We start from the raw sequence: 26,690 nt of genomic DNA on the forward strand, positions 1-26,690 counted from the left end.
AACAATGTGCTCTTTCTGAAGTGACATTAGAAATAACCCACATTAGGGGTGCCTAGGTGGCTCAGTCGGTTCAGGGTTCAGCTTCAGCTCAGGTCATGATCTCGCGGTTCATGAGATCGAGCCCCGCATCAGGCTCTGTGCTGACAGCTCAGAGGCTGGAACCTGCTTCGGATTCTGTGTGTATGTGTGTGTGTGTCTCTCTCTGCCCTCCCCCGCTCACATTCTGTCTCTCTCTGTCTCTCAAAAATAAACATGTTAAAAACTTTAAAAAAAGAAAAAAAGAAATACCCGTGTTATGTTGAGGCCGTGCTGTTCCCGGGTACCCTACCGCTGCACCAATGGTCCTCAGCTGCCACAGGTAGGGCTGAGTGGTTGTGGACAGGCACAGGCCCATTTTCCCCAGCAACAGCACTGAGCTGGTGACAACCACCACACCTCTCTTGTGACACTGTAGACCAGCCTTTAGCCAAGGAGCAAAGTCCCCAGACCACCCCCCACCTACCCCAGGACGGCTCTTTCCCATCACCAGCCAGAGATCCCACTGTCTGTGTGCCCCCCCGGGCTCTGTGCCCTGCTCATTTCGGCCTCCAGCCTGGGCTTCGCAGACAGGCCCAGGGAGTGCTAGAAGGTAAATGCCTCTCTCGTACCCAGAGCAGGGGGAGAACCACTGCATCTGTTTGTCATGGACGAGGACTGACTGCAGGTGACATATCTAATGCCAAGTGTGAAAAGCTGAAGAAGCCGGAAGTGAGCTGTCTTACAGGGTTGTCCCCAGCAGGCCCCTCTCTGCACCTTGGCCCTGGTCCTTGAACCCACCTGGCCAGGCAGCAGGCGGAAACGCCCCCAGCCCTCCATTTCCCTCTCTGCCTAGGAGAACTTTCTTAGTGTATGTTCAGTGCAGTGTCGCAGCCGGGCCCTTGCCTGGCCTTCCCTCCGTCCTTGTCACCCCTGCAGAGGGCACGTGCGTTACCTGTCCTGTGGCAACCCCCTCTACCCACACCTGCACGGCCTCGTCCTCATTTGAATAGGTGAGAAACCAGAGTCGGCTGCACAATTGGAGCTAGATTCCATCACTCAAAATTCAGTCACAACTTCTTTTGAATTCTTCAGCTGCCCTGAGGCAAAGGCTCAATGTTGATACTGAGATTAATCCCCAAAGAGCCCCTCATTTCTCTGCAGAGAAATTAAAGCTTGCCAGTTTTCCTTTTGCCTGTCCTCCTGACAGCTCTCTCAGTAATGATATGCCTTCTCCATGGCATAATCCCTGTCCTACGGTAAAGAATAATTCATTAAGAAATTAAGGGCTTAGTGCCTTTCTGTTAGGCTGGTCTTCAAAAGTTAGCTAAAATTATGTAACAGACCTCAGGGCTGTTTCACAGGAGCTCAAGGAGCCATATGGGTGGGGACCACGCAGACCCACCCACCCCCTATAGATTTGTCAGTATTCCCAGAAATTAAGTCCAAGGACAGAAGCGCCTGGGTGTCAGGCCTAGGACTGCGGGACGCTACCCTGCTTCAGGAGGCAAACAATGTTTAGACTTTCCGGGAGCAGCCAAGTAGGCCTCCTGGTGAAGCTGGCAAGGTCCCTTTCCACTACTCGGGAGAGCCAGCAGGAGGCTTCTAGAAGTTTCCAACGGGATGCACAGGAGTTTCTGAACTGGATTGGAAGCAGGGTGGGGTGGTACGTACACACGTGATTGTGTATTTAGCGTGAAACGGTGTGGGTCCGAAACGCGCTCAGCTGGTCCCTTCTCTGCCGTGTGAGTGAAACCGCCAAAGGGAAGGTGTGATATGACATCAGCAGTGGCCTTCCTGTCGTTGCTCAGGGTGGATGAAGGGATGGCAATGTTGGAAAACATTGTGTTGTGTACATTGGTGACATTGTGCCATTTTAAATCTGATTCTCCACCTTTCTGTTGTGCTGCTCTCAAGGTTGTGTGGGGAAGGAGCACTGACCCTGTGTGTGAGTGCCGTGTGGGGAACAGCGTTCGGTTCTTTCTGGGGAATGGGCCGGTCGGGGGCCTGGTTAGGGGAGCAGGTCCCAACGTCCTGGCCACGAAAGCTGGGAGAACTTCTAAGAGGAGAAAGCGAGTGCCCCGAAGGAGAACAGCCTAGGTGAGGTGCGCGGGGGGCCGGGGACCCGAGGGAACCAGGACTGGAGGCTCGGACTTGTTCTCGATCCGGCCTTTTCTCAGTGGCCCCCCAGCGCTCAGCACGCACTCAGGTGCACGCTCTTAAACGCGTACTCTCCTTCCCTCCCCCTCAGCGTTTTCACGCCACGTGTTTCTCTGTGGTTCTGATATTGTCCGGAAACCATTAACACCTGTTCAGAGTCGGTTCTTCTGCTTTGAGCTGAATGACAATTATTTGAATGGTGAAGGGTGTTAATACATAATTATTCACATTCAAACCAGGACATTCACGGTTTAATCATCTCTCTGTAGGCCTCCTTAAGTTGGAGCTTACAGTCTTGGGCATAATTCTTTCGTTAAATAAGTTTCGGGCACTCTAATTATTGGGAAGGTGACTACAAATACGCACAGGTGCCGCCGTGAGGACGCGGTGCCCCCTTCACCTGGCAAAAGCCTCGCTGGGTGTGCGTCGTCTCCTCGCACGTGCGTGAGGCGGGAGGTTCATTTCCGAGGGCTAACAGTCCAGTCCGTGTGCGAGATGGGCTCTGTGATCGCGTTCTCGTGCGCCCAGGACCCGACGAGCGTGCGGGCGCATTTCTGTTCATGAGCACAGTGCCCTGCTCGGCCTGGCTAGGCCTCGAAAGGGGCCGGCTTCACCCTTTAGACCCTGTGTTCATCTGGACCCCTCCATCTGCTCAACATTACTGAGGTCCCCAAAGAGCTTGGATTGCGAGGGTTGTGTCTGTCTGCATTTCCCAAGCTGGAAATTAAACCTGAGGACTTCTTAAGGCCTTAAGTTCTTTTAAAAATAACAATGAATTTGCTACATGTTATCAAAAATAATATATTTTGTATGAAAATGGCTATTTTCCAAAACCAAAAACACTTACTGAGAAGACTGGCTTTTTTTTTTTTTTTTTTAATGTGTTTGCCAATCTCAGTAGTGTCTGCCTTAATGGAAGACAGCTGGATTCTCATAGCTACCCTGTCACTTAATCTGTTGTGGTATCACACGTCATTTAGCTTACGGAAAACTCCTACATGCTTGTGAGAGCAGGAGAATTAAAAAGGCAAATAACATCTTAGTGTTACTGTGAAAATCCCCCTAAACGGGTCTCAGGGACCCCTAAAGCTCCCCAGACCACACTTTTGAGGACCAGTGTTCTAAAATATCAAAAATTTTATTGCGCCTCAAAATTACTCATTGCCTATACAAGGGGTAGTAAAAGTTTTGTGTGGTGCTTTGTGGACTTTTTTCAGTTTATTTTGTTTTCTTAAACTGCATCCCAAAATGTTTTTTTGTTTTTTGTTTTTTGGTTTTTTTGGCCCATAGCTAGAGATGCGTACGATTGTGGTACTTGTTAACAAATTAGGTCAACCTGTGCCGTGCACTCATTCTGGCATCGGCCAGACCCAGAAGCAAAGCAGAGTCCCGCGCCGTGTCCCCATGCTGGCAGGAGGGAATTTCACATCCGCGTGGACATCACCTCACACGTCTTTCTTTCTTCCTTCCCTGACCTATGTTGATATTAGTCACGAAAGGGAAATTTAGGAACTAAAAACACAGTATTGTTGGCCGCAGAGCCCAGCCGCCACCTTCAGTGGGTCCGGAATGCACGTACGGGACCAGGAGCAGAATGCCGTGAGGCGGAGACCGGGCCTGTCTCCCCGTCTGGCAGGGTAAGCTCGTGTACGGCCAGGACGCCGTCCTCCCCGGTGGGCTCATCCCAGAACAGCCCTAGGCTGTGGGTGTCACACCTGCCCGCCTTCCCTGGTCAGGGGCAGAGGGGAGAATGGGCCACCTGTGGCTAGCCCGGGAGGGAGAGAGAGGTAGGCAGGCCAGCACGGGGGCACGAGGGTCTGCTGGGCACTCCTTTCCCCTCCCACACGGCCGTTTGGCTAAGCATGCGTCATTGTTGGGGGACAGGAATCCAAGGATGGACAACAGGCCCTACGGACAAAGCGCCTTCCCCACAGGTCAGCTCTGATGACCTCCGTGCGGCGTGTACCTTTGCGCACGTCCCGTCCGACCAGGATGAAACCGAGAGGGAGGGGTGGGAAGCAGCCCAGTCGTGTACCTCTGTGGGGGGTGCTGAGGGCGTGGTGGAAGACTGTGCGATGCCGGTGATGGAGGCCTGTGCCCGAGAGCCTGGCCCCCTGCTGGCCTGGGCCTTCCCAGCATGCCCTTGGATAGCCTGCTCCATCCGGGGCCCCAGGGATCTCTCACCCGCCAAGGAGAGGACAGTCACACCAGAGTCATGGCGGCTGTCAAGGATTCAATATGATAAAGCAGGTTGCACGGTGCCTGGTATGCAGTAAGAAACGTTAGCACTAGTTACGAACCATCGTTGATTCGTAAGCAAATTGACCAAAATTTCCAAATGAATTTTCAGAATAGCACTCATGCCCCTATTTCCTCAGCATCGCTCAGAACCTCTGAGGAACATCTCTTTCAAGATAGCCTTTCTAGCATTGGTGGTACAGTGGTGAGCATAGCTGCCTTCCAGAATAGCCTTCCAACTCTGCATCATGTACGCTGACCAGGCTTTTATTGACTACTTACTGTGTACCTAAAACCCTCCGTGTTCAGTACTTTGAAATACTTTGCACATTGGCAATTTTTCTTACACAGGAATGGATTCGACTCGTGGAAAGTGATCCAAAATTCAGCCTACTTAATAACACCGATCCTTAGGCCAGCAGAAATCGTTTTGGAGCCACAAGCACTGAGGCCACAAAATAACAGGCCGTCTTTACGCGCTGGGCATCTTACCAGCTGGCTCAGCGCGTAACACCCAACGGAGTAGCCGGGGATTTTCTGGAAAGGGGGGTTGGGCGGGTAGGACTCCCCAGAGGTGTCCTGTGAAAGGCACATGCCTCCTTCTGTAAGCATTCCGTCGGGTCGTCTTACCACAGAGCCTCGCGCACAGGTAGCCGTACTGGGCGTGGGCCCATCCCTGGGGCGTCCGCCACTGACTAGGAGCGTCACTCAGGGCTGCAGGGGAATGTCGGGCTTAGAACCAGATGCACGTTGGGGACGGCAACTACCGTCTGCATGTAGTTTTTATAGAAGGGTCTCAAAGGTATGGGCATTAGCATCTCTGTTTTGGGGACAGAGGCAGGTTTTCTCTGGCTTGTCCGTTGTCAAAGTCACTCGTGCAGTTGATCCTTCGCACGGTCACTGCTTACACCCCAAAACCACAGGGCTTGTCTGCCATCACTCACTCATGGTGTGGTCTTCATTTCTCAGAAGAACTTGGTAAGTGGACACTGAAGAGGGGGAGCTCAGAAAGGCTCATCCAGAACAGAAGGCCTTAGCCAAGCCACTGAGCTTGGGACTAGCTTACAGACAGACAGGGACCCTGTCACCGAAACCCACTTTGGCAGTAGGGTGCACAGGTCCTGCCCTCTAGGCCCCAGGGAGCAGTAGACGAGTCCAGCACCCAGCCAGCTGTGTGGACAGTAGTCAAGCCATGGCACTGAGCCTGATTTTTGTCATTTGTTCAATGAGGATAGTGATGTCAGCTTTGCAGAGTGGGTGTTGAGGACTTTAGTGGAAAATTAGCGACAGCTCCTAAGAGCTCAGGAAGCTCTGTGCCTGCGTGGTGTTTGGGAAGGCGGGACACAGAGCAGGGGGCCCGGGCCATGGCCAGGCCAACTGCCTTCATGTGTCTTCTTCTCCTCCACGTGCCAGAGAGTATTGAGCTGTGCCCCCAGAGAGGCCAAGAGGCCCCTGAGTGTCTGAGACATCACTGTGGACACAGGCCTGCGGAGGCTGGCTGGCTCACCGTGGGTGAGCCAAGTGCCTTAGAGTGTCAGAGTAGCAGGAAGGTACCTTCTTTTTTGTGAATATTACAGGCCATGAATTCTGCCTCTGTATGTGGCTTGAGTGACCATTCGCTGAAAATCTATTACAGTCTGACACAAGGGGTGGATGGGATCCACCCAGCAATGCCCGGGTCACAGAGGTCCCGTTCTCCCAGCTGGGAAAGAGGCCCTCTGGTTTAGCCCTTAGGAAGATAGTGACAGTAGAACATGGAGTGGCCCGTGGACGGTTCTAGACGAGAGCCTCTTCTTGCCTCTGAAACAGCCACTGTCTGCCCAGGCGTCTTCCCCAGGCTTCCCTGTTTGCGGGCTCGTCTCCCAAGTGTGAGATGCCCCCCTTCTCCTGCCTGGGAAACCCCTGCCCATCTGTCGGGACCCAGGCCCCCAGCCCCCTATCAGTTGATTGGTCTCCTTGCTCCGGGGATGGGGTTGGCACACACCAGCCAGTGCCACAGGGTTTTGCAGCCTGTTCTGTAATACGTCGCACATAAAGATTTGAGGGGCACCCGGGGGGCTCAGTCGGTTGAGCATCCAACTCAGGTCATGATCCCAGAGCTGTACGATCAAGCCCCCCATCGGGCTCCATGCTGAGTGTGGAGCCTGCTTAGGATTCTCTCCCTCTCTTCCTCTGCCCGCTCCCCCACTTGAGCGTGCTCTCTAAAAACAGAAAAAAATAAAAAGGAAAGGTTGATGTGGGGCTCTGTTCCCCCACAGTCCTGGCCAGTCTGCCCATGGGCAGAGCTGTGACCGTGTGTAGGTGGCCCTGTGCTGTCCTGACCCGGATTGCGGGTCCACAGTAGATTTTCACACACTTGATGTATCACACACTTCATGCACTTCACGTATCAGTGCATCTGCACTGTCCCACCGTCAGGAAGCTCAAGCTTGCGCACATGTGCGAGTGACCTCCTATAAACTTGTTTTTCCTTTGTTTTTCCTCCGTTACGTCTTTTGTTTTTCCTCTGTTATGTCTGGGTCTGTGGAGGCCATGGGGAGCATGTTGAAGTAAGTCGAGTTACTTGCCCTCTATCTCGTAGCTACCGTGTAACGTGTATGTTGGCGCATGTGGAAGGCATGGATGGATTATTGACACGTTAGCTGGAGAGTCGCTCCTAATGTCCGAAGATGCTGCGGTTGCTGGGGATGAGTGTGGAGTTCGGGAAGGCTGTCTCCAGGAGACTCGTTTATGTTTCTAAAGGCCCCCGCGGGCACACCCCTTGCTGGGCCTGCTGAGCAGTGGGGTGGCCTGCTCTGGCCTGTCCAGAGGCACCAGGCTGAGCTGCTGGAACTCCGCCCGAGCCACAGCCCTGAAGCGTTAGGGTGGAGACCCATAAGGTAGGTCCTTGGTCTCCCTGAGCTGGGCCAAACAGAAGGGACCCTTGAGGTGACCATACAGAGAGCGTTGGGGGTGAAGGGGGCCTTGGAGAGGGGAAGTCGTTTGCAGGGAATGTGACCGAGGCTCTGCTATCGGTGGGTATCTTGAACTTCAGGGAGGTTGATTAAAAACGAAGTGATTGGAAAAGGTTTCCCTCTATGTTTTCCAACTCTTTTTTTTTTTTTTACGTTAACATAGAGTAAAATTGACTTTTCGTACTGTGTGGTACTGTGAGTTCTAATACGGGTCAATTTTCCGTAGCTGACGCTATAATCAGGACCTCGGGGTTCGTCGTCCTAAAAGCTCCCTCCTGCTGCCCCTCTGTTGTCACTGCTGCCCCTGCCCCCACCTCTCTACTGATTCTTAGCAGCCACTGGTCTGTTCTCCATCCCCGTGACACATGTACATGGACTCAGCATTTAACCTTTCAAGCCTGGCTTCCGTCATTCAGCTTAATGCCTTTGAGATCCATCCAAATTACTGTATGTGTCTATAGCTTATGCCTTTTAATTGTCACAGTCCATGGTGTAGATATACCTTTGTTTGCTTATATAATTTTCATTATAGCCATTGTAAATAGGTCTGTAATGCCATCTTATTGTGGCTTCAAGTGGCATTTCCCTTATAGTTATGTTGAACATTTATTCAAACATTTACCATTCGAAGGAGCTGTCCGTTCAAGTCTTTTGCCCATTTTTAAATGATGTGATTTAACACTGTTGACTCTGGAGAGTTCTTTATATATTGTGGTTATAAGTTCTTTGCTGAGTATGTTATTTCCAAATATTTTCTCCCAATGTGCAACGTTCTGCTAACGCTGACTTTCACAGACCAGGTTTTTTTTTTTTTTTCATTTGGACAAAGCCCAATTTATTTTTTTAATTTATGGATGGTGCTTTTTGATGACATGTCTAAGAATTGTTTGCCTAATTTCAGGTCACAAAGATGTTCTAAGTTTTCTTTTAAATTTTTTTTAGTTTAAAGTTTTACATTTAGAGATATGTATTTTGAATTAGTTTTCATGAGGTATACAATTTTTTAAATATTTTTAGTTTAAAGTTTTACATTTAGAGATATAATCTACTTTGAATTAATTTTTATAAGGTCTAAGAGTTATATCATGATTCAGTGTTTTGCATGTGGTTATCCAGTTTTCCAACACCACTTCTGAAAATATCCTTTTTTCATCGAAATGCTTTTGTAACTTGGTCAGAAACTATTTGCACACATTTATGTGGGTCTCTTGGAAATCTCTGTCAGGTTCCATCAGTCTGTGTGTTTACCCCTTTACAAATTTCACATTGTCTTGATTCCTATACAGCATAGCAAGTCTTAAAAAAGTGTTAGTGTGATTTCTCCAACTAGTTTTTTCTTCCCTTTTTCAAAATGTTTTGACTATTCAAGTTCCTTTGCCTCTCCATGTAAGTTTTAGAATCAGCTTGTCTATATCTACAGTAATTCCCTGGGATTTTGACTGGAAGGGAAATAAATTTATAGATCACTTTGTGGAGAACTGAAATTTTTATATTGAAACTTCCTATCCATGAACAGAATATGTCTCTCAAATTATTTAGGTATTCTTTGATTTCTTTTAACAACATTTCATCAGTTTATACATAACACTAACCTACAAGTGTGATTTTCCTGTGTTGACTTTGTATCTAGTAACCTAGCTAAACTCACTGTAAGATTTTGGGGAGGTGGGGTGGGGTGGGGGTGGGTAGATTCCTGGGTATTTTACCATAGACTGTCATGTTGTCTGTAAATAGGGACAGTTTTCTTTTTTCCAAAATGTATGACTTTTATTTATTTATTTTTTGGCTTTATTGCAGTGGCTAGAACTTCTACTATGATGTTGAATAGTAGTGGGAATCCTTGCATTTTTCTTACTTTTGAGGGAAATGCATTCACTTTTTCACAGTTAAGTGTGACATTAGTGCTAGAGTTTTGTTTTTTTTGTCTTTTTTTTTTTTTGGTCAATACCTTTATCAGGTTGAGGATGTTATTTTCTTTTCCTAAATGGTTGAGAGATTTTATCATGAATAGATGTTGAATTTTGTTAAATTTTTTTTTGCCTCGGTTGATACATGTTTTTCTTCATTAGACTATTGCTATTATGGTTCATATTTGTTTATTTTTAATAGATTGAGAAGTGAGTATAACTGGCTCCCACCTTCCATCAGCCTTTTCGTTAATTGATCCAGTCCAGTATACCATATAGTAGTATGAGACTCTGTATCAAGTACAGTGTGTATATGCAATTCTTTTTGCTGTTAGTCTTACAGACTCGTTTCCAGAGTTTCTTTGGTCACCAATTTTCCCTCCCTCCAACTTCAGTGAGGTTGTTCATATGTTCATAAGTTGTAATACACTTAGATTTTCTTGTCAGTCTTCACCCCTTCCTGGGATCCACCAGTCTTCTAAATATTTTTGTTGTTAATTTGCATATATTTTGCATATAAGGGTTTTCCATCTGTGTTGCTTTTCCTTTTCCAAAACATCACATAGTTGGGATCAGACGGCAGGTAGCTTTTGCTTTTTTCACTTAGCAAATACACATCAAGGTAACTCCACGTCATTTTGTGGCTTGATGATCCACTCTGTATGACTGAATAATACCATTGTATGGATGTTCCATAGTTTACCCATTTATCCATTGAAAGACATCTTAGTTGCTTCCAGCTTTTATCAATAAGTGAATAAAGCTGAGATAAATATTCACATGGAGGTTTTTGTGTGGCCACAGGTTTTCAGATAAGTTGACTAAATATTCAGGAGTGCAATCACTGGTTCATACAGTAAGCCTCTGTTTAGTTTCGTAAGAAGCTGCCAGATTTTCTCCCACGTAGCTGTACCATTTTGTTTTTTCATCAGCAGTGAATGAGTATCCCGGATGCTCCATGTTCTTTCTCATCAGCAGTCAGTACTATCGGATTTGGAGGTTTGTTTGTGTGGCTCTTCTAACAGGTATAAAATTGTACCTCATTGTTTTAATTTGTAATTCCCTGATGACAAATGATTTTAAAGATCTCTTCATATGTTTATTTGTGTCTGTAGATCTTCTTTGGTGCGATGTCCTTTTGCTATTTTATAATAGGGTTGTTTTATTTGCCTGTTGTTGAGTTTTAAGAATTCTTTGTATAGTTTGGATACAAGTCCTTTACCAGATATGTGTTTTGCAAATATGTTCTTTCAGCCTGTGGCTTTCCTTTTCAGTATCTTAACAGCACTTTTCACAAAGCAGAAATTAATTTTAATAAGGTCCCATTATTTTTTTCATGGATCATACTGTCTCTAAGAACTTTTCCCTAAACCCACAATTATCTGCATTTTTTTCCTGTATATCCTTCTGAAAGTTTTATAGTTTCACCTTTTAGTTTTAGGTCTGTGATCTATGTTTAGTTTTTGTAAAAGATACCTGGTCTGTATCTAGAATCTTTTTGTGTTGTTTTGTTTTGTTTTGTTTTGTTTTGTGTGCATGTGGCTTTACAGTTGTTCCAGAACCATTTGTTGGCAATGCTATCATTTGTCCATTGAATTGCCTTTCCTTCTGTATTTGTGTGGGTCTGTTTCTATTCTGCCCCACTGATTTATATATTCTCTATTAATATGCCCTGTCTTGATTACTGTAGCTTTATATGTAGGTTCATTTTTCCAATATTGAATCAGCTTTGACTCCTCAAACTCCACTTAATTTTGCTGTCTTCTTCCTTTTATATATTGCTGTATTTGATATGCCAGTACTTTGTTGAGAATTTTTGCATAGTTAATGAGAAATATTAATCTATACCTTTCTGGATTTGGACTTTTTCTGGTTTTGATATTGGAGTAATTCCAATCTCATAAAATGTTTTGGGAAGTGTTCCCTTCTCTGCTGTTTTCTATAAAAGATTGTCTTGAGTTGATGTATTTGTTCTTTAAGTGTTTGATAGAATTTAATGGTGAAATCATCTGGCCCTAGTGATTTTAGAAGATTTTTAACTCTCAGTTAAAGTTCGGTGATAGTTACAGGACTATTCCGGTTATCTTTGTCACCTTGGATATGATTTTGTAGTTTGTAGTTTTTGATACATTGGTCTGTTTCATCCATGTTGTTCATTGTTGTGCATAGAGTTATTTGTAGGAATGTTTCATTCTCCAGTTACTGTCTGTGAAGTCAGTCATGACATCCCCTTTTTTATGCCTAATGTTGATAACATGTTTCTTCCCTTTTTTTTTTATCAGTCTTGCTAAAGCTTTTTCAATTTTATTGATCTTTTCAAAGAAGACAGTTTTGGTTTCATGCATTTTATTCTATCATTTTCTTTATTTCCATTTCATTGGTTTCTGCTGTTACCTTTATTATTTCCTTCCTTAGTTTTATTTTGCTCTTTCTTGTTTATAAAGTGGAAGCTTAGATTATTAACTTGAGACCCTTCTTCTGTCAAATATGCATTTAATACTATAAACTTCCCTCTAAATATTGTTTCAGCTGTATCTTGTAAATTGTGACCTGCTGTATTTTCACTTGTATTCAGTTCAATGTATTGTTTTTGTAATTTGCCTAAAGACTTTCTCTGTGACCCATAGATTATTTAAAATGCCTTGTTTTCTGTCCAAATGTTTGGAGGTTTCCAGTCATCTTTTTGTTATTAATATCTAGTCTAATTCCATTATGATCAGAGAATATGATTTGAATGACTTCAATTATCTCAAATTTGTTAAAGTTTGTTTTATGACCCAGAATGTGGTGTATCTTGGTCAGTTTTTAGTGTGCATGTGAAAAGAATGTATATTCTGTGATTGGATAGCGTGTTGTGTCAATCAGTTGAAACCAGCTGGCTCATGGTGTTTTTCATTTCTGTGTCCTTGATTTTCTGTCAACTACTTCTGTTAGTTACTGAGAGAGAAGTGAGGTCTCCAAGTGTGATTGTGGGTTTGTCTGATTCTCCTTTCAGTTTTGTCAGTTTTTGCTTTATTTATTTGAAACTCTCTTGTTAGGTGCGTAAAGGTTTTGGGTTGCTGTGTCCTGGTTGTGAGCCGTCCCTTTTGTCACCATGTAACATTCCTTTTTACCCCTGGAAATTGTGCTCCTCAATCTGCTTTGTCTGTTACTAACTTTTCTTAGATTACCGTTTTCATGGTGTGCTTTTCCCATCCTTTTAGTTTTAACGCATCTGTATCTATTATTTGAAGTGAACTTCTTGCAGACAACACATACTTGGGTTATTCTTTCATTCCATCTGGCACACTATTATTTTTTCATTGGTGAAGAAAGGCCATTTATATTTAATGGAATTATTAGTACGATAGAATTTCTATCTGCATGTTTATTTCACTTGTTTTCTTATGACTTTATTATTACATAATTATTTGTTTTCTGTCTTTTCTATTTTTCCTTTCTCTTTTCCCTTCCCTTCTTTGGGGCTATTTTAACTTCTTGTTCTGTAGCTTTTGTTTATCTGTTAGGTTTTTGACTACATCATCTCTTTATAGGGATTATAATCCTTGCATACTTAACTTTCAGAGCAGTCGGCCCAGTCTGCCTCTTTTTTTTTTTATTTTTTTTAATATGAAATTTATTGTCAAATTGATTTCCATGCCAACACCCAGTGCTCATCCCAACAGGTGCCCTCCTCAATGCCCATCACCTACTTTCCCCTCCCTCCCACCCCCCATCAACCCTCAGATTGTTCTCAGTTTTGTTTTTTTTTTTAAAGAACTCATCAGAAGGACAGTCCAGGGTATTTGGCCAGCTAATTACCATTCCTTTTGTTCTGACTTTACTGCTAAGCTTCCAGGCTGCGCCCTCCAGTCTGAGGTCCCTTCTTGCTAAAGACCTTCCTTCAGCAATTCTTTTAGCTCACTTCTACTGGCAGCACCTTTGTTTCTGTCTGAACATGTCTTAATTCTAGCTTTATTTCTGATGAGTTTTTTTTTTTTTAACTGGATATAGAATTCTGAGTTTCTTTCTTGTCTTCGAGCACTTTATAAAATTGCTATTTCACTTCCTTCTGACCTCCATGGTTTCTGATGAGAATTGTACTGGCATTCAAATCCTCGTTCCCTTTTAAATAACACATCATTTTTCTCTGGTTGTTTTGGAGAGTTTCTTTGTCTTTCGATTTTACCTGCCCGCTTCGTCATGATATGTGTGGGAGTAGATTGCTCCGGGCTTGTCCTGTTTGCGGTTTACTAGGCTTTTGACTTGTCGTCCTATATCTTTGGCCAGATTGGAAAAGTTTTAGCTATCATTGACTAGCATTTTTTCTGCACTGTACTCTTTTTCCTCTTCCTCTGGAACTCCAGTTAATTCGACTGTTAGACCGTTTGGTTTTGTCCTACGCATCCACTTTCTGATTTTTTGTTGTTTAACGTGTTTCTCTCTGTTTCTCAGATCATATCGTTTCTGTTGACTTCAGTTTATTGACTGTTTCCTCTGGCATCTCCATTCTGCTATTGAGACTGTGCAGTTTTTGTATTTTGTATTTTTCTGTACTAAATTTCCATTTGCTTCTTTTTATAACTTGTATTTCTTTGAAACTCAGTATCTTTTCATTTCTTTCAAAGGTATTTTCCCTTCTTACAGCATTTTTATTGCAGATAAAATCCTTCAAAGTTACCAGGCCATGTATATGAAATTCTCACATCATACACTTTAAATATCTTACCATTTTGTCAACTAATCCTCAAAATGCCGGGGACAAAATCTTGTCATGTGATTCCAACTTCTGTGGCATCTTGGCCTTGATGTTTGTTAATGTCTTTTCCAAGACGAGTTGAGGGTTTTATGATTCTCTGTTTGCCAAGGCATTTGGGATTGTATCCTGATCATTTTGAATGTTAGGTTCTGAGGCTCTCAGTCTTGTGTGAGTCCAGTGTATAGCACTGCTATTTTTTTTTTTTTTTTAGGAGGCACTCGACCTGGATGGGTTTGGCTCTAAGTTCTGACCAGGTTTCTGCAGGTTGTGGTTTCAGTGTCCATTTTGTTGTTCAGACTCCATGGTCCTGCAGGTGTGCTGTCCTACGAATCAGCGGCCAGTCTAGAACCCTTACATCCATTCTCCATGTCTTTGGTTTAGAGTGATCCACACGTGCACAGGTCAGGAGTGAGTCCAGGAATTTACAAACACCTTCTCAGTGTGCTTTCCCAAACTTCCCTTTCTCTGCATCTTCCCTGCTACTGTCCAGTTCTCAGGGACCCTGTTTGGTCCCTGCTTATAATTTGGCCTTACTTACCCCACTCAGATACACACCTCCTAGAATTGCACCAACGTCCAGAGCCAAGTACTGAGAAGACAAAGAGGAGGAAAGCAGCCGGGGCCTGCCCACCTGCGGGGACCACAACTGCTTCCTACAGAAAGAGACATGGGCATCCCGGTTGCTTCGGGGCCAGGGTGCAAGGGTTCAGAGATAATACCAGAAAGCGAGCGATTCCTCTGCTCAGAGCATCGGAAGACCCTTCTCCCTGCTCAGGGAGAGAGAGACAATACTTGCATACTTAACCTGCTGGCGCACACCCATGCATCTGCACCTGCGGGTGCCCTCTAGCTGCTGCCTGGTGGTGGAGAGCCCGAGGGCCTGGGCAGCCGAGAGACGGCCCTTCCTCAGGAACCCACACCCTGCAGCAGAGTCACCTTGAAAGAACGATTCTACCCAAAGAACTCCGAAGCGTGGTGTTCTTGCTTACTGGAGAAGAGATGGCGGAGGCAGCCTTGGTCTTAAGGAGACCTGATCTCCAGGCCCAGCCCTGCCACCGAGCAGCCGTGCTCGAGCGTAGCAGTGCATGGTGGGGTGCAGGACACATCCGTCCGGGGAGCTCTCGCGATGGTGTTCATCACCGGGGAAGAGGCAGAGGCCCAGGGGAAGGAAGCGACTCGTCCAAGACCCTGCAGCCTGGAGTCTGCCTTGGCCCCTGGGTCCGTTCCTCCCATTGCACGTGAGGACTGTGGTATCTGCCCTCATCAGAGCCCCACTTGGCTGTGTCAGTGCAGGCACACCAGTGAAGGCTGCCATGATCTCTGCTCCCACAAGTGGCAAGAAGAGAGCTCACATATAAAATTCTGGTGTCCGTGACATAGAATGACGTCTTCCATGGCCGTTGGTAACCCCATCGTGAGCCCCTAGGAGACTGATGACATACTGTCCGGCTAGAGACAATGTAGAAAGCAGTCTTGGACGGGGTAGGTGCTCCCGGTGGGCATGTTTAAGTGGCCACCCACGTGGAAACAAAAACGGCTGTGTCCTTAAGGGAGCGGAGTGCAGAGAAGCAGGCCAGCCCCCAGCGGAGCCTACGGTGGCCCCACAGCAGAACACGGCCCCAGAAGAGGCAGGAGAAAGGGTGGGGAGGAGAGGGTGAAGGAAAGGAGCATCCAGAATGTGACCGGCAGAGGCAGCTCCGCACAGCTCTGGGGTCATGCCCGCTCCCCAGGGAGACCGTAATGGGAGGGAAAAGGATGATCATCTAATGGCTGCCCTTTGGGCCACCTGAAATGATGGCCCAGCCGCCGAGGACTTGCGTGGACACCTCCACCTCCAGAAGATAGATCTTCCACATCAGCGTATGTTAATTTTTATGAGTCGGTTTTACTACGTTTTAGAATGATATTTAACAACCGACAGTGCCAGCCCCTCCTGGAAAGAAGAGCAGTTTCATGGTCTGATTTTGCACGGGTCAGGGTCAAAGGCACTGTCGCTGAGCGCCGCTCCAACTAATTAATGCATTTGCTCCCTACAGGGTGAAATTGGGTTTTCAGATACATTTATAACACGACTTGCTTGATTCCTAAATATTGCATTATTTGAGCTATTTTTCCTAGTACACGGCCTGGTGTGTATGGGGTGAGAAATTATTTCCCATGAAAAATTGACAGCGAAGCTGAAACTGTCTGAAGAACCCTGTGCTCACATACGGACACTTTATACCTGGACAGGCAGGCGCTGGAGCGGCACCGCGGCTTCTCAGAGCTGCCCTGCGCCCCCGGGTGAGCTTGCACGAGCGCCTCTCCTCGTGGTCCTACGGCTTTGGGAAAGTTCTGGGCTCTTCTTCTGGAAAGCCCGGGCGGCATCCAGCAGAACACACACACAGCGACCCCTCTGTGCTGCACGAGGAAGGCTGGAGACGGGCCTCCCCGCTTCTTGCGGTCTCCATGACTGCTTTCGCGCAGTTTCTCTTCTAAGACCTCCGGCCCTGAAATCGCCTTCTCCCCAAGTTATTGCCGGGCGGCCTGCCGCCTCTTTCTTCCTTGTCTTTTTGTTTTGTTTTTGTTTGTGTTTTTTGGTGTGTTTTTGTTTGTTCTTAAGTGAGGCATAACAACAGCGACAGCAGTCATGATGAACAGTTTGATTTCAAAACCCTTTCTGAAGAAACCACAGTAAACAGAGTGTGTTTGCCTAAGGAAACCCTCCGAGCAATCAGCCAGTAACACAACTGCATGTGCTAATGAACCCAAAGCTGTTAATGTGGTTTCTTCAGTTAAATTGATTCATGAATTTTGAAGAGAACATTATCTAATGAATTTTCTTTGAATAGAAAGCAATTAAAAGGACAAATCAGTCTGATTAACCCCAAAGTCACCCTCCTGCCACAAATGGTGTACAGTTTGAAATTATATCATAAAAAACTAGAGCACATTTGCTATCTTTTTGCCCTCTACTAATCCATGTAAATTAATGAACAACAAAGTTAATTTCTTTGATGACCCTGTTCTAGTATCACCTGGATTATGCTGATGTTTAATTTGCTTAATGTTATAATAAAGACTAAACAGATTTTTTTTCCAGCGAAGTGATTATCATTCCCTTCAGTTAAGAAGTGATTTTTATTATTTAAAACGCATGTAAGGGTGTGTTTCCTTTAAGAACCAAATCGCACTTTGCCAGCTTGGCACCGAGTGTAATTAGTGCTATTATGGACACACTCCGGAACACCGCTGCTGCCCGTGGAAGCCTTCCCTTTGTCATTGCCATCGGGAACTCCCGCCCCCGGAGGGCTCGGTGCCCCCACCGTGGGGGACACAGCTCCGTGTCCAGTGCTCCTGAGCCTTGCGTTCCCTTTGGAAAGACAATAGGTATCGATTCAGACCAGCCTCCCTTGCAAAGCTGGAGGCAGAGGGAGAGAACGTTCCCATGCATTCACCTGTTTACTCCCACAGCAAGGTGAGGAGCAAGCGCGATTTGATGTGGCTTGCCAATTAAAATGGGAATCAAGTTATTTTATTTTTGCAGCCCTGTGCATCGCAGATGCCTGTAGCCAAGGTCACTGCCAGCCCCGTGTACGTGGTGTTTGGCATTCTGAGTCTGCTCGCTGCTGGGTGTGGCCGCCTAGCATAAAACCACAGCCCGGCCCATGGCTCCTTTTTCCTTGTGTATCCCAGCTGACGTTGGCAATGACCCAGCAGTCTAAGAGGTCCTGAAGTCAGTAGGCAGGCAGGGCCTTCTGGGCTCACGAATGTGTGCGTGCCCCAGTCCTGGAAGAGCATCACGTGGTCCTCCCTGCGTGGGAGCCGGGGACGCAGGGGGCGGTTGCAGGTCTGGGGTGCGTGGTGTTGGGATGGCTGCGTAGGGGCCAGCCCGCACAGTGACGGGACCCTGTGTGGAGGCCGCATTTTAATTGACTGTAGCACCTCTGTTTGTGTTGACGTGCTTTCTGTCTCAAGACCGGCAGGTTTCTACATCAGAGCTGCGGGAGCCGCTTGTCCACATAACGTCATTCTGCATTCTGCCTTTCAGATTCGTTCACCAGACAGGTGTTGTGGAAGCTGCTGAAGGTTGTCAGACTCGGAGAAACGGTTTCTTACCGGCAATTAGCAGCCCTGGCAGGCAGGCCCCGAGCAGCGCGGGCAGTGGGCGGAGCGATGAGGACCAATCCTGTAAGTCGCTGCCGGTGGGTGCGTCAGCGGGGCCGCAGGTGGCGGCGGGAGGGGGGGCCCGGGGCCCTGCAGTGTAAGCGGCCTGTGCGGCACCGCGTGGGGAGCAGAGGAGAGGAGGCATCTGTACGGGCCCCCAGAAGAGGGGTGGGCGGCCCCTGCCCCCCGTTTTTGGTGGTGACGGTGGCATGTCTTCCCTCGGGGGTGGCTTCACCCCAACCTTTTCATGTCCTTGTCCCCCCTGTGCATCTGTAGTCGCGTTTTGCTGAGAGGGAGATCCCCTCCAGGCCACGCCGAGCTCCCCAGAGGATGGGCTGTGTGGGGTGGCCGCACGCCTGTTGTCCCCCATAGGACAGAGGGCGCTTTCTCCCCGTCATACCCGTACCTGGGCCGCCGGCCATGCTGTCTCAGGAAGGAAGTCCACGTGAGTTGGGGAAGAGGCCGTGGCGCCCCCGTCCCCAAAACCAGGTCTGCCGGAGGACGACCCCGTACAACGGAGTGAGGCCTGGAATGTTCTTTCTTGTCAGCCTGTCCAGAACCTGGCAGGGGCCTGCTAGCACATTCGAAACAGTTTCTCCCCGAAGCGGGGGGAACGTCTGCGACGGGATAGAAGCATGCCATCCTGCCAGGATGAGGAAATAGAACCAGCACATCCTGGGGGAGGAGTTACTACATCAGACAGACCTCCCTCCTTTGAAAATGGCTGTAGCTTTGCTGTGTGTCCTCAAAATTCTCTTCATCCCCGTTGACCCGGGCGAGGCGGGCGTTCACACACCCCAACCCGCCGCTCTTGCCAGTTGGCACCGACTGCCCTTGGTCAGAGCCTGGCATCTCTAGGAGACGGCGATTACCCAGCTTTCCGCACAACACGGCCTTGTTTGGTTTAAGCAGCAGCTCATAGAGGATTGCAGTGGATCGCACTGTCTTGATGCGTGTCTGATCTGGAGAAGAGCTCTCTGCCTTGTTAAAATCCGATTGTCCGAGCAGCGTGTGATGTGGACGACACATCGCACCCAGCCCGCACCTCCCCATCTGGAGTCCTCGGCGGCCGTGGCTGCTGAGCCCAGCGGGTGGCCTGTTGTGTTTTCGCTGCCACGTGCCCAGCTGCGTCTTCAGAGTCCACCCCCTCCACACCCTGTGGGTGCACACGCTGACCATGCGCGCAGGATGACTCGGAATCAGGTTTATGAGCATGATTTTTTATGCTTCTGACAAACTTTGACCCGCATCGTTCCTCGGAAAGGCCACCGCCTTCTCCCAGGTTGTGTCTCCACGTTGAGCAATTGGACCATGCTCTGGATAGAAAGACGGCTGGGACACCGTGGTATCCGGGCTCCGTTTCGCGCCTTGTGAGAAGGACGTCAGAAGCTGGCCGGGCTCTGCCTGTCCCGTCCCCTCCCTCTCCCCGCCCCCCCCCCCCCCCCCCCCGCGGTCGTGGCATCCTGTGGACATCCTCCCTTTGTCCCAGATCTTCATCCGTGTTGCGGGCCCCATTTCTGCTCTCCGTGCCCTGTGTGTAGAGTCGGTCACCCACGCTGCTCACAGAGGCTTGACTCGACTCCCACCGTGTGACGCAGCAGGTGGGTGCCGCCGTCGCTGCCCCGGGCGTGGCTGCCGCCCGCCTCTGCTCCGAGAACAAGCGTTGCTAACGGATGGCGCGCATCCGTAGCCCCGCACCTGCCTTCTGTGTGATGACAGCAGTTTCTCACTCTCTGAAAGGGACGTGCCGTCACTGTTCAGCGATCACGCTCCTGGCAATATTCAGAAACATTTATTGTTCTGCAACCAGCATGACTCTCTTCTCTTGCTATTAATCTCGATGAACATCTCTCTTCAACTGTGGCCTCAGTCACTGAAATTTATAAAATAGGATCTCCCAAGGCTTAAATCTCTAATGTCCGTAAAGTCAACGTATCGACTTCCCCGCCTCGTGCCCAGGTCAAGAATGGCAGCGACGACATCAGGCATGAGGACCGAGCAAGCGCCTGGTCCCTCCTCTTGGCGCTGTCCTGTGCCACGAGCAGCCAGGCACGAGCCAGGCCACGAGCCCTCGGGGCCTGGCCACGTGTCCCTCTGTTGTCAGGCGCCGCACGTAACCCATGCAGGGACCGTCCACGCGAGGCGGTTGTGGAGATGCCGGCAGCTGCAGGGCGGAGCAGGGCTTCCAGGCCTGGTGCCGACATGCCACAGATGCGCCTGTGAGAAAAACTTCGAAGGTGTAGCCAGCTTCCGCTCAGCCTCCCAGGGAGCTCTGCGGTCCTCACGGGGTTCCCGTAAAGTTGATCTAAAACCTCCTTGGAATGGGCTGGGGCGTCCAAGAGGTGACCCAGGAACCTGCCACGACTGATGTGGCTGTCCCACGTGGGTGCCCCCTTTCCTTGGTGCTGGCAGCACAAGGCCCAACGCGGAGCCCCACGCATCAGCTCCAGCACCGACAGAGCATCGCTGAGAGCTGCTCGTTGAAAATCTCTCTCAGTTTAGGCTGAGTGGAGCAATTGTACCTTTTGGGAAGGAGAGTAAAAGAACGGGTTTGGAATGTGGCAAAACACCACGGAGCTCACTGTGCACTCATTCCTTAGGTGGCCTGCGATAAACGCGAACACGAGCTGCCTCGTACTGCAGCCCTTGCTGCGGGGCGGGCTTCTCTTCCCCACCAGAGGAAGGGTTGCTTGCTGCCGTGTGGAGGTTTGGTCCCTTCCTAAGTGCTCGGTTTTCCAGGTTTTCCACAGAGGACTCACTAGCCCACATAAGACGGTTCGGCAGCCTTCTGGAAGGTGCAGCCCCCCCCCCCCCCGACTCATTCACCACGGAGGATGGTCAGCCTCCTGTAGGTGAGTCTGGAGATGCCTCGTGGCCCTCCCCCACAAGAGCACCCTTCCGCTCATCCTCAGACAGAATTTGCTAAATGCAGTTCAAAGGCGATCAATACATCGCACAGAGAGTTTCCCCACTTTTTTCTAAACAAACGCATTCCTGAGGAGTTAGTTTATTCACAGATTGCCACGAGCGTTAATGACCCCCCGAGTCTTGTTCTGCCAGTCACCCAGATGGCTGTTGATAAAGATTTAGCATCATGTTCTAAGTGTCAGGGCTGTCAGTGGGGCTGAACCATTTGACCAGAAGAAAAAAACGCACAGGGAGCTATTGATTACAGCTTCCCGGTGTCACTTGTTCACCAGGATTTAGGTATTGATGAGGCCGCGAGTGAAAACAAGCCCTCTCCCTTGTGGGCTGCTACCACAAGAACAAAGGCGAAGTTGGAAAAAATATTCAGCCAGCACCAGAATCAGAGGGATTCCATTATTGATTGAAAGGCCCCTTCGTGTTATTTTTGTTGGAGACAAATCTATGGGTTTGGAAGTTTTATAGCACTTGAGAAACAGTCTGTGTAAGTGATGGATTCAGTATTGGATGAATTAGATTTCACAGCGTGAAGATTTCAATGCAGCTGTGATATTATGAGCTGCTTGGTTATTGATAAAAATTACATTTTATGCAGTACAGGCTTTCAAGAAGAGGGTGTAGAGGGTATGGATCCTTTGAAATGTCCATAGGGCGCAAATACATTTTGGCGGCCTTGGTTATTTTCGTCGTCTGAGATCCGCCACCAAAGTCAACACGGACAGAAGCGGTGCTCCCTGCCTCTTGTGTAAAAATCGTGCGTCTTTGGCAAGCGACCCGCTGTCCCGCAGTTGCTGCCAAAGATGAAGCCTGGCCGGGGCGGCGGCCGTCACTGCCTTTCCACGGGAGTAGGGCTGTGGTCTGTGGGACACACGGAGCAGGGAGGAAAATCAGAGCCCGCCCGTGAAGTCAGCGTTGGGTGGGGAAATTGAATCGGTACCTAAAAACATCCGTGAAACTAGCTCGAATCTTTATCGGTCAAAACCTGAGTTTCACGTTGTTGTGTCCTCGAAGCAATTATTAATGTGACTATTTATTGTATTTGATAAAAACCCTCAATCGAAGTCAATATTCCAGACTTGAAATGTTGTGATTCTCCCCCCAAGATGACGGGGATGGTTGGCTGCTTGCAGGACGGGGCGGCAGCGGGCGCTTTCCCGGTGTGTGAAATGGCACAGACGGGAAGCCAGCTCTCCCCAGACCCTCCCTGACCCTGCGACTTGTCCTTAGATCCCCTGAGACTGCATGCGTTCCCATGGCAACCCAAACTTGCAGTCAGAATAGGGACTGGTTTGTGATGCGGGAGAAGTTAGGTTCTCAGCATCCGGGCCAGGTTACCCACAAGGCCAGCGATCCCCCTCGGGCAGCTGGTGGAGAGGCCATGTGCAGGCGCCGGGTTCCGCCCCCGCTGGGCTGGACTCCCCTCCTTGCCCCTAAACTGCCGTGGCAACTTGGGCAGGAAATGTAACCCAAGGCTGACCGTGCCTGGCCTGAGGCTTGTTGGAGGCTGTGTGATGCACCACAGCGGGCACAGGCCACGTTCTCCCTGGTGGTGTCGTTGAGTGCTGGGTCCGGGATGGGGCAGGGGACCGTGCCCTCTGCCCAGAGACAGGTGTGGCTCGGGGCCTACTGGGGGGCACTCTAGGCGGGTTGTTTTGTGTGACGGGCTGAGGTGGGTGCACGGCCACAGGGCGGCTAGACGCCATGAGAAGAGACCCCAGCCACTTTCCTAGAAACTCAGCTGACTGGTGGCTGGTCGCTGGTCGCTTTGTCCAATTAGGGTCTTTGGAGTTGGAGCTTGGGGGTAGGGGACATGAATCTTCACTCTGTTGAGCTGCAGACTTAGCAGAGAGATTCTGAGAAACCCTCACCCTTCAGGGCCCTGCAGGAGTGGCCGTTTTTCCTTGCAGAGCATTTGGAGCACGACAGCCACATGTGAGTGCACGGAGAGGGGCTGGGGACAGCAGGTCTGGGGCTTCGGGAGGTGAGGCAGGATGGGAGCTGAGCGGTCCCTGGGGACCACCCAGCTCCCTTCCAGGGTGGGGTCCGCTGAGGGTCTGTCTCCAGAGCGGGGCCAGTTCCTATAGCTGTGCTGGCTGGCTGTTCGTGGAGCACTGCTGTGATCTGCACAACAATGAGAACCGTCACCCTAGCACGTCCTGGGCCTTTCGTGACTGACCACCCACGTCCCTGCACCCCAGTCAAGATGCAGCCACTTAGGAATGAGGGCTGTTTTAGCCAGGACCCCTGGGCAGACCATCTCCTGAGAGGTTTGAACTCTGCTGAGAATCCACCAGATGTCCTGTCCTGGGAAGTCTTGGGTTCTGAGTAACTGCTTGTCGGGGCCTTTAAGCAAAATGACCATTCATCCCCCAGAGCCCCCACTGTGGGAACACGGTGTGCCCCCTGCAGTTGGCATGCTCTAAATAGTGCCCACTGGCCACCAGGGAGGCGAGGTCAGCAACTTGAGACAGGCTCCTGTCCACTCTGGCTTTAAGGGGGCGTAAGTTCCTTCCCTTTCTTTTCCTCCTGTGTCCTGGGCCAGCTGTGCAGTGGATAAAGGACAGCAGGGTATTAGCTTTATTCAAATAAAAGCTCAACTCGAGAGGTGCTGTGGCCACAGTGGGCTTCCCAGGAATTCTGGCTGGAATGAGCCCCCCTGCCCTGTTACCAGCCCCAGCAGAGGCAGGTGCTGATGACATCTGTGCTGCGGGGCAGACAGGTCCCCTTGCAGGACCCCACCTGGTGCCGGGCATTCCCGTGCCTTCGTCCCAGGATGGCTGGTCAGGGAGTCCTCCCCGCCTCGGGCCGGGGGTAAAGGATGCGGTGGCGGGTGCCTTCTTCCGGTGGGTGTCCCACCCCATGGAAATCAAAAGCAGGGGCAAGGCGCACTGTGCCCACCCTCCACAGTGGACTCTGTCCTGAGAACAGACCCTGAGCAGGTCTGCCAGCGGACATCCTTAGAGCTCCTGTCGGTGCAGCCCAGACCAGTGGCGGGACAACCCAGGCGCTCCCCTGGGGACCGCTGCTGAAAGGGACCCCCCTACCCTTGGGGAGGACAGAGGTCTTCTCTGCTGGGAGAATTTACTACAGGGAGTGTGTTAGATGGGATTGTTGGCCTGCGTGTGGCTGCAGGAATAACGAACCACCCATGTGACCGTGGTCTCGACTCGAATCCAGGACCTGTGAGCTCTGGTATCCAGTTTGGGATGTGGAGGACCAGACACCCATGGGTCTGCCCTGTGCCGGCCCCAGGCAAGGGCAGAAGGACTGCAGGGCATGGGGGGAAGTGTCCTGTCCTTGGGGCATCAGGGTGTGGTAGGGAGACCTGCCTGCGATGTGGGCCCTCCTCCTCCGGGGCTGCAGGCCAGCCTGCCTTCCTCCGGGACTAGTATCGCAGCATGTCTAGCTGCCGGTGAGTTGGATTGGCAGGGTTTGGCGAAGACCCTGGGCGCGCAGAGCCCAGCCCTCACTTCCGTTTCCTGGTGTGTCCCAGGGATGCACGGCACCCAGACAGCCATCACCGTCCCTGGTCCTGGCAGTGGGTCCTTTTAACGGTGGGTTGGCTTCTCTTTGTAGGATTGTATTTGGATTTTCATCATGAGGTGGTCTTGCTTTTAGTGAAGTCGTTGTGTTGATTAAGCACCTGACTCCTCCGTCTGTCTCCAGAGGTGGGTGCACAGGGAGGCCCCAGTGCCCTGGGGAGGGCTGTGGGTGGGCACGGCCCCGGGTCTCGAGTCCTCAGGGATGCTGTTGGCCAGCCTGTCCCAGTCCAGGTATCCAGGGGCCAGATGGTGGCAGCGGCTGCTCAGGTGAGAACAGACGAGGACTAGAGTTTCTCAAACTTCCAAGTATCCCGGGATTAAGGAAGGGAGACGCACTCCCAGTGCAATGCAGAGCATGAAGCAGGTCAGCAAACCTTCCCTATGAAGGGCCTGGTAGTAAATACTTTGTTCTGCAACAGCAGCCCCAGACAACATGGCTGTGTTCCAATAAAACTTTATTTACAAAAGCAGGTAGGAACTGTGCCAGTTTGCCACATTTTTCCAGTGCCTTGCTGAGTGTGGTCTTCCCTGAAGGTTCTTGTCACTTCTTGAAACGTTTGCGAATTTTACCTACCGCCCGTAACTTGGAAATGTGATTTTGAAATTTGTAAGCATACGCCGCAAATTACTTACCAAAGACAGTTTTCTCCTTCCGAACATTGGTATGAAGGGATTCTCTGGAAAATGCCGTTCATTTGCCTTGGAGCGTCGTGTCCATCCTCGGCCCGTGCCGAGACTCCCAGAGACTAAGGGGTGCACAGCGCCGAGGCGGCCAGCCGGGGGCCTGCACGTCACTATGGTCAAGGGCCTTGCTCTGGATGCCGAGAGACCTTACGGGCCCCGAGCCCAGACTGACAGGGTCGCCTCTCTGTCTTGCAGCTTCCCATCCTCATCCCGTGCCACAGAGTGGTCTGCAGCAGTGGAGCCATGGGCAACTACTCCGCAGGCCGGGCCACGAAGGAGTGGCTTCTCGCCCACGAGGGCCGCCTGGCAGAGAAGCCGAGCTGTCCGGGAGGCTCCCGTGGGGGTGGCATCCCCCGCCCCCAGCCTGCTGGCGGAACGGAGGACTTGTGGGAGTAAATACTTGAGTGACACATAAAGGTTCTAGCACATTGGAGGTGGTCTGTGCGGTATTAAAAGAACTGAACGTGTCCTGGGGGACATAGCGTGTGTGCCTTTTCTTGTTTCCACATTTTACGGCAGAGTGTGTTCAGAGGACTGGCCGTTGTTCGTCGTTTGTTTCTCTCTCACACCGTCGTCATTCCATTTCTAATGTCTGTTAACACAGGGATAAGAAAGTGGGGGGCCCGGCAAGCCTGAGAGCCACCGTCCGGGCAGGTGGGAGCATCCGGCACCCGCCAGGGCCCTGGCCCCCCCCCCCCCCGACGCAGGCCTGTCCCCCTGAGAAGCTGGCCTCCCCGGCTCCCCTCTCTGCTCGGCCATTGAGGCTGCCAGGACGGTGTCTCCCACTCAGGCCTTCCTGAGGGAGGCCCGGCCTCGGAAACCAGTGCTCATGGAGGTTTTCTACCGATGTTCTTCTCACCGCCACAAAACCAGTGCAGGATGCACACTCTTTGGGTTGTATCGGTTGAATGGAAGCGCACCACTTACCAAAGCGATTTGGGAAAAGAAGTAGCTCCTTGAGATGAGTTTGGTCGAAATGGCTCCTTCCCGAGGGCGGAGGGTGGAGGGTCTTCCTCGGGCCCTAGCCCCTCTGCTGCCGCTGCTGACCTTTGTGTGCTCCAAATGGAAGGTGACGATAGAGCCTAAGAGTCAGAGGTCACACAAGAAGGGGGGGTCTGCTCCTGTCGCTGGCAGCAGAGAAGAGTGTTTCCAACCAAGTGCCACCGTCCGATGCTTCATTATCACGTTGTCATTCTCTTTATAATTAACCGTACCTGAGAAACACGAGGGAAACTTGCAGCTATGCATGTGGATAAATAAGAATAGAGCGTATGATGTATGGAGAAAATAAACTCCACCCCACTGTGCAGGAGAGAGCTGTACTTTTGTCAGGGGTTCCTGTGACAACGCAGACCCCAGCAGGGAAGCTCAGGTGCTTTGT

The 26,690-nt window shown here is 49.8% G+C and overlaps 1 protein-coding gene across 5 annotated transcripts in view; it reads left to right on the forward strand.

The window, feature by feature from the left end:
• MGMT (O-6-methylguanine-DNA methyltransferase) overlaps positions 1–25,786 on the forward strand; it is a 299,845-nt gene extending 274,059 nt beyond the window's left edge. For 3 of the 5 annotated variants that reach the window (XM_043597879.1, XM_043597877.1, XM_043597880.1), the window contains exons 4-5: positions 18,043–18,182; positions 25,505–25,786. In XM_043597879.1, coding sequence (XP_043453814.1) covers positions 18,043–18,182; positions 25,505–25,705 — 341 coding nt within the window. In that variant the 3' untranslated portion in view covers positions 25,706–25,786. Of the gene's footprint in view, positions 1–18,042; positions 18,183–18,706; positions 22,150–25,504 lie in introns of those variants that run through there. The other 2 variants (XM_043597881.1, XM_043597878.1) reach the window with 1 other exon arrangement.
• The last annotated feature ends 904 nt before the right edge of the window (positions 25,787–26,690 follow it).

Source organism: Prionailurus bengalensis, chromosome D2, assembly GCF_016509475.1.
Source record: "Prionailurus bengalensis isolate Pbe53 chromosome D2, Fcat_Pben_1.1_paternal_pri, whole genome shotgun sequence".
Taxonomy (NCBI): Eukaryota; Metazoa; Chordata; class Mammalia; order Carnivora; family Felidae; genus Prionailurus; species Prionailurus bengalensis.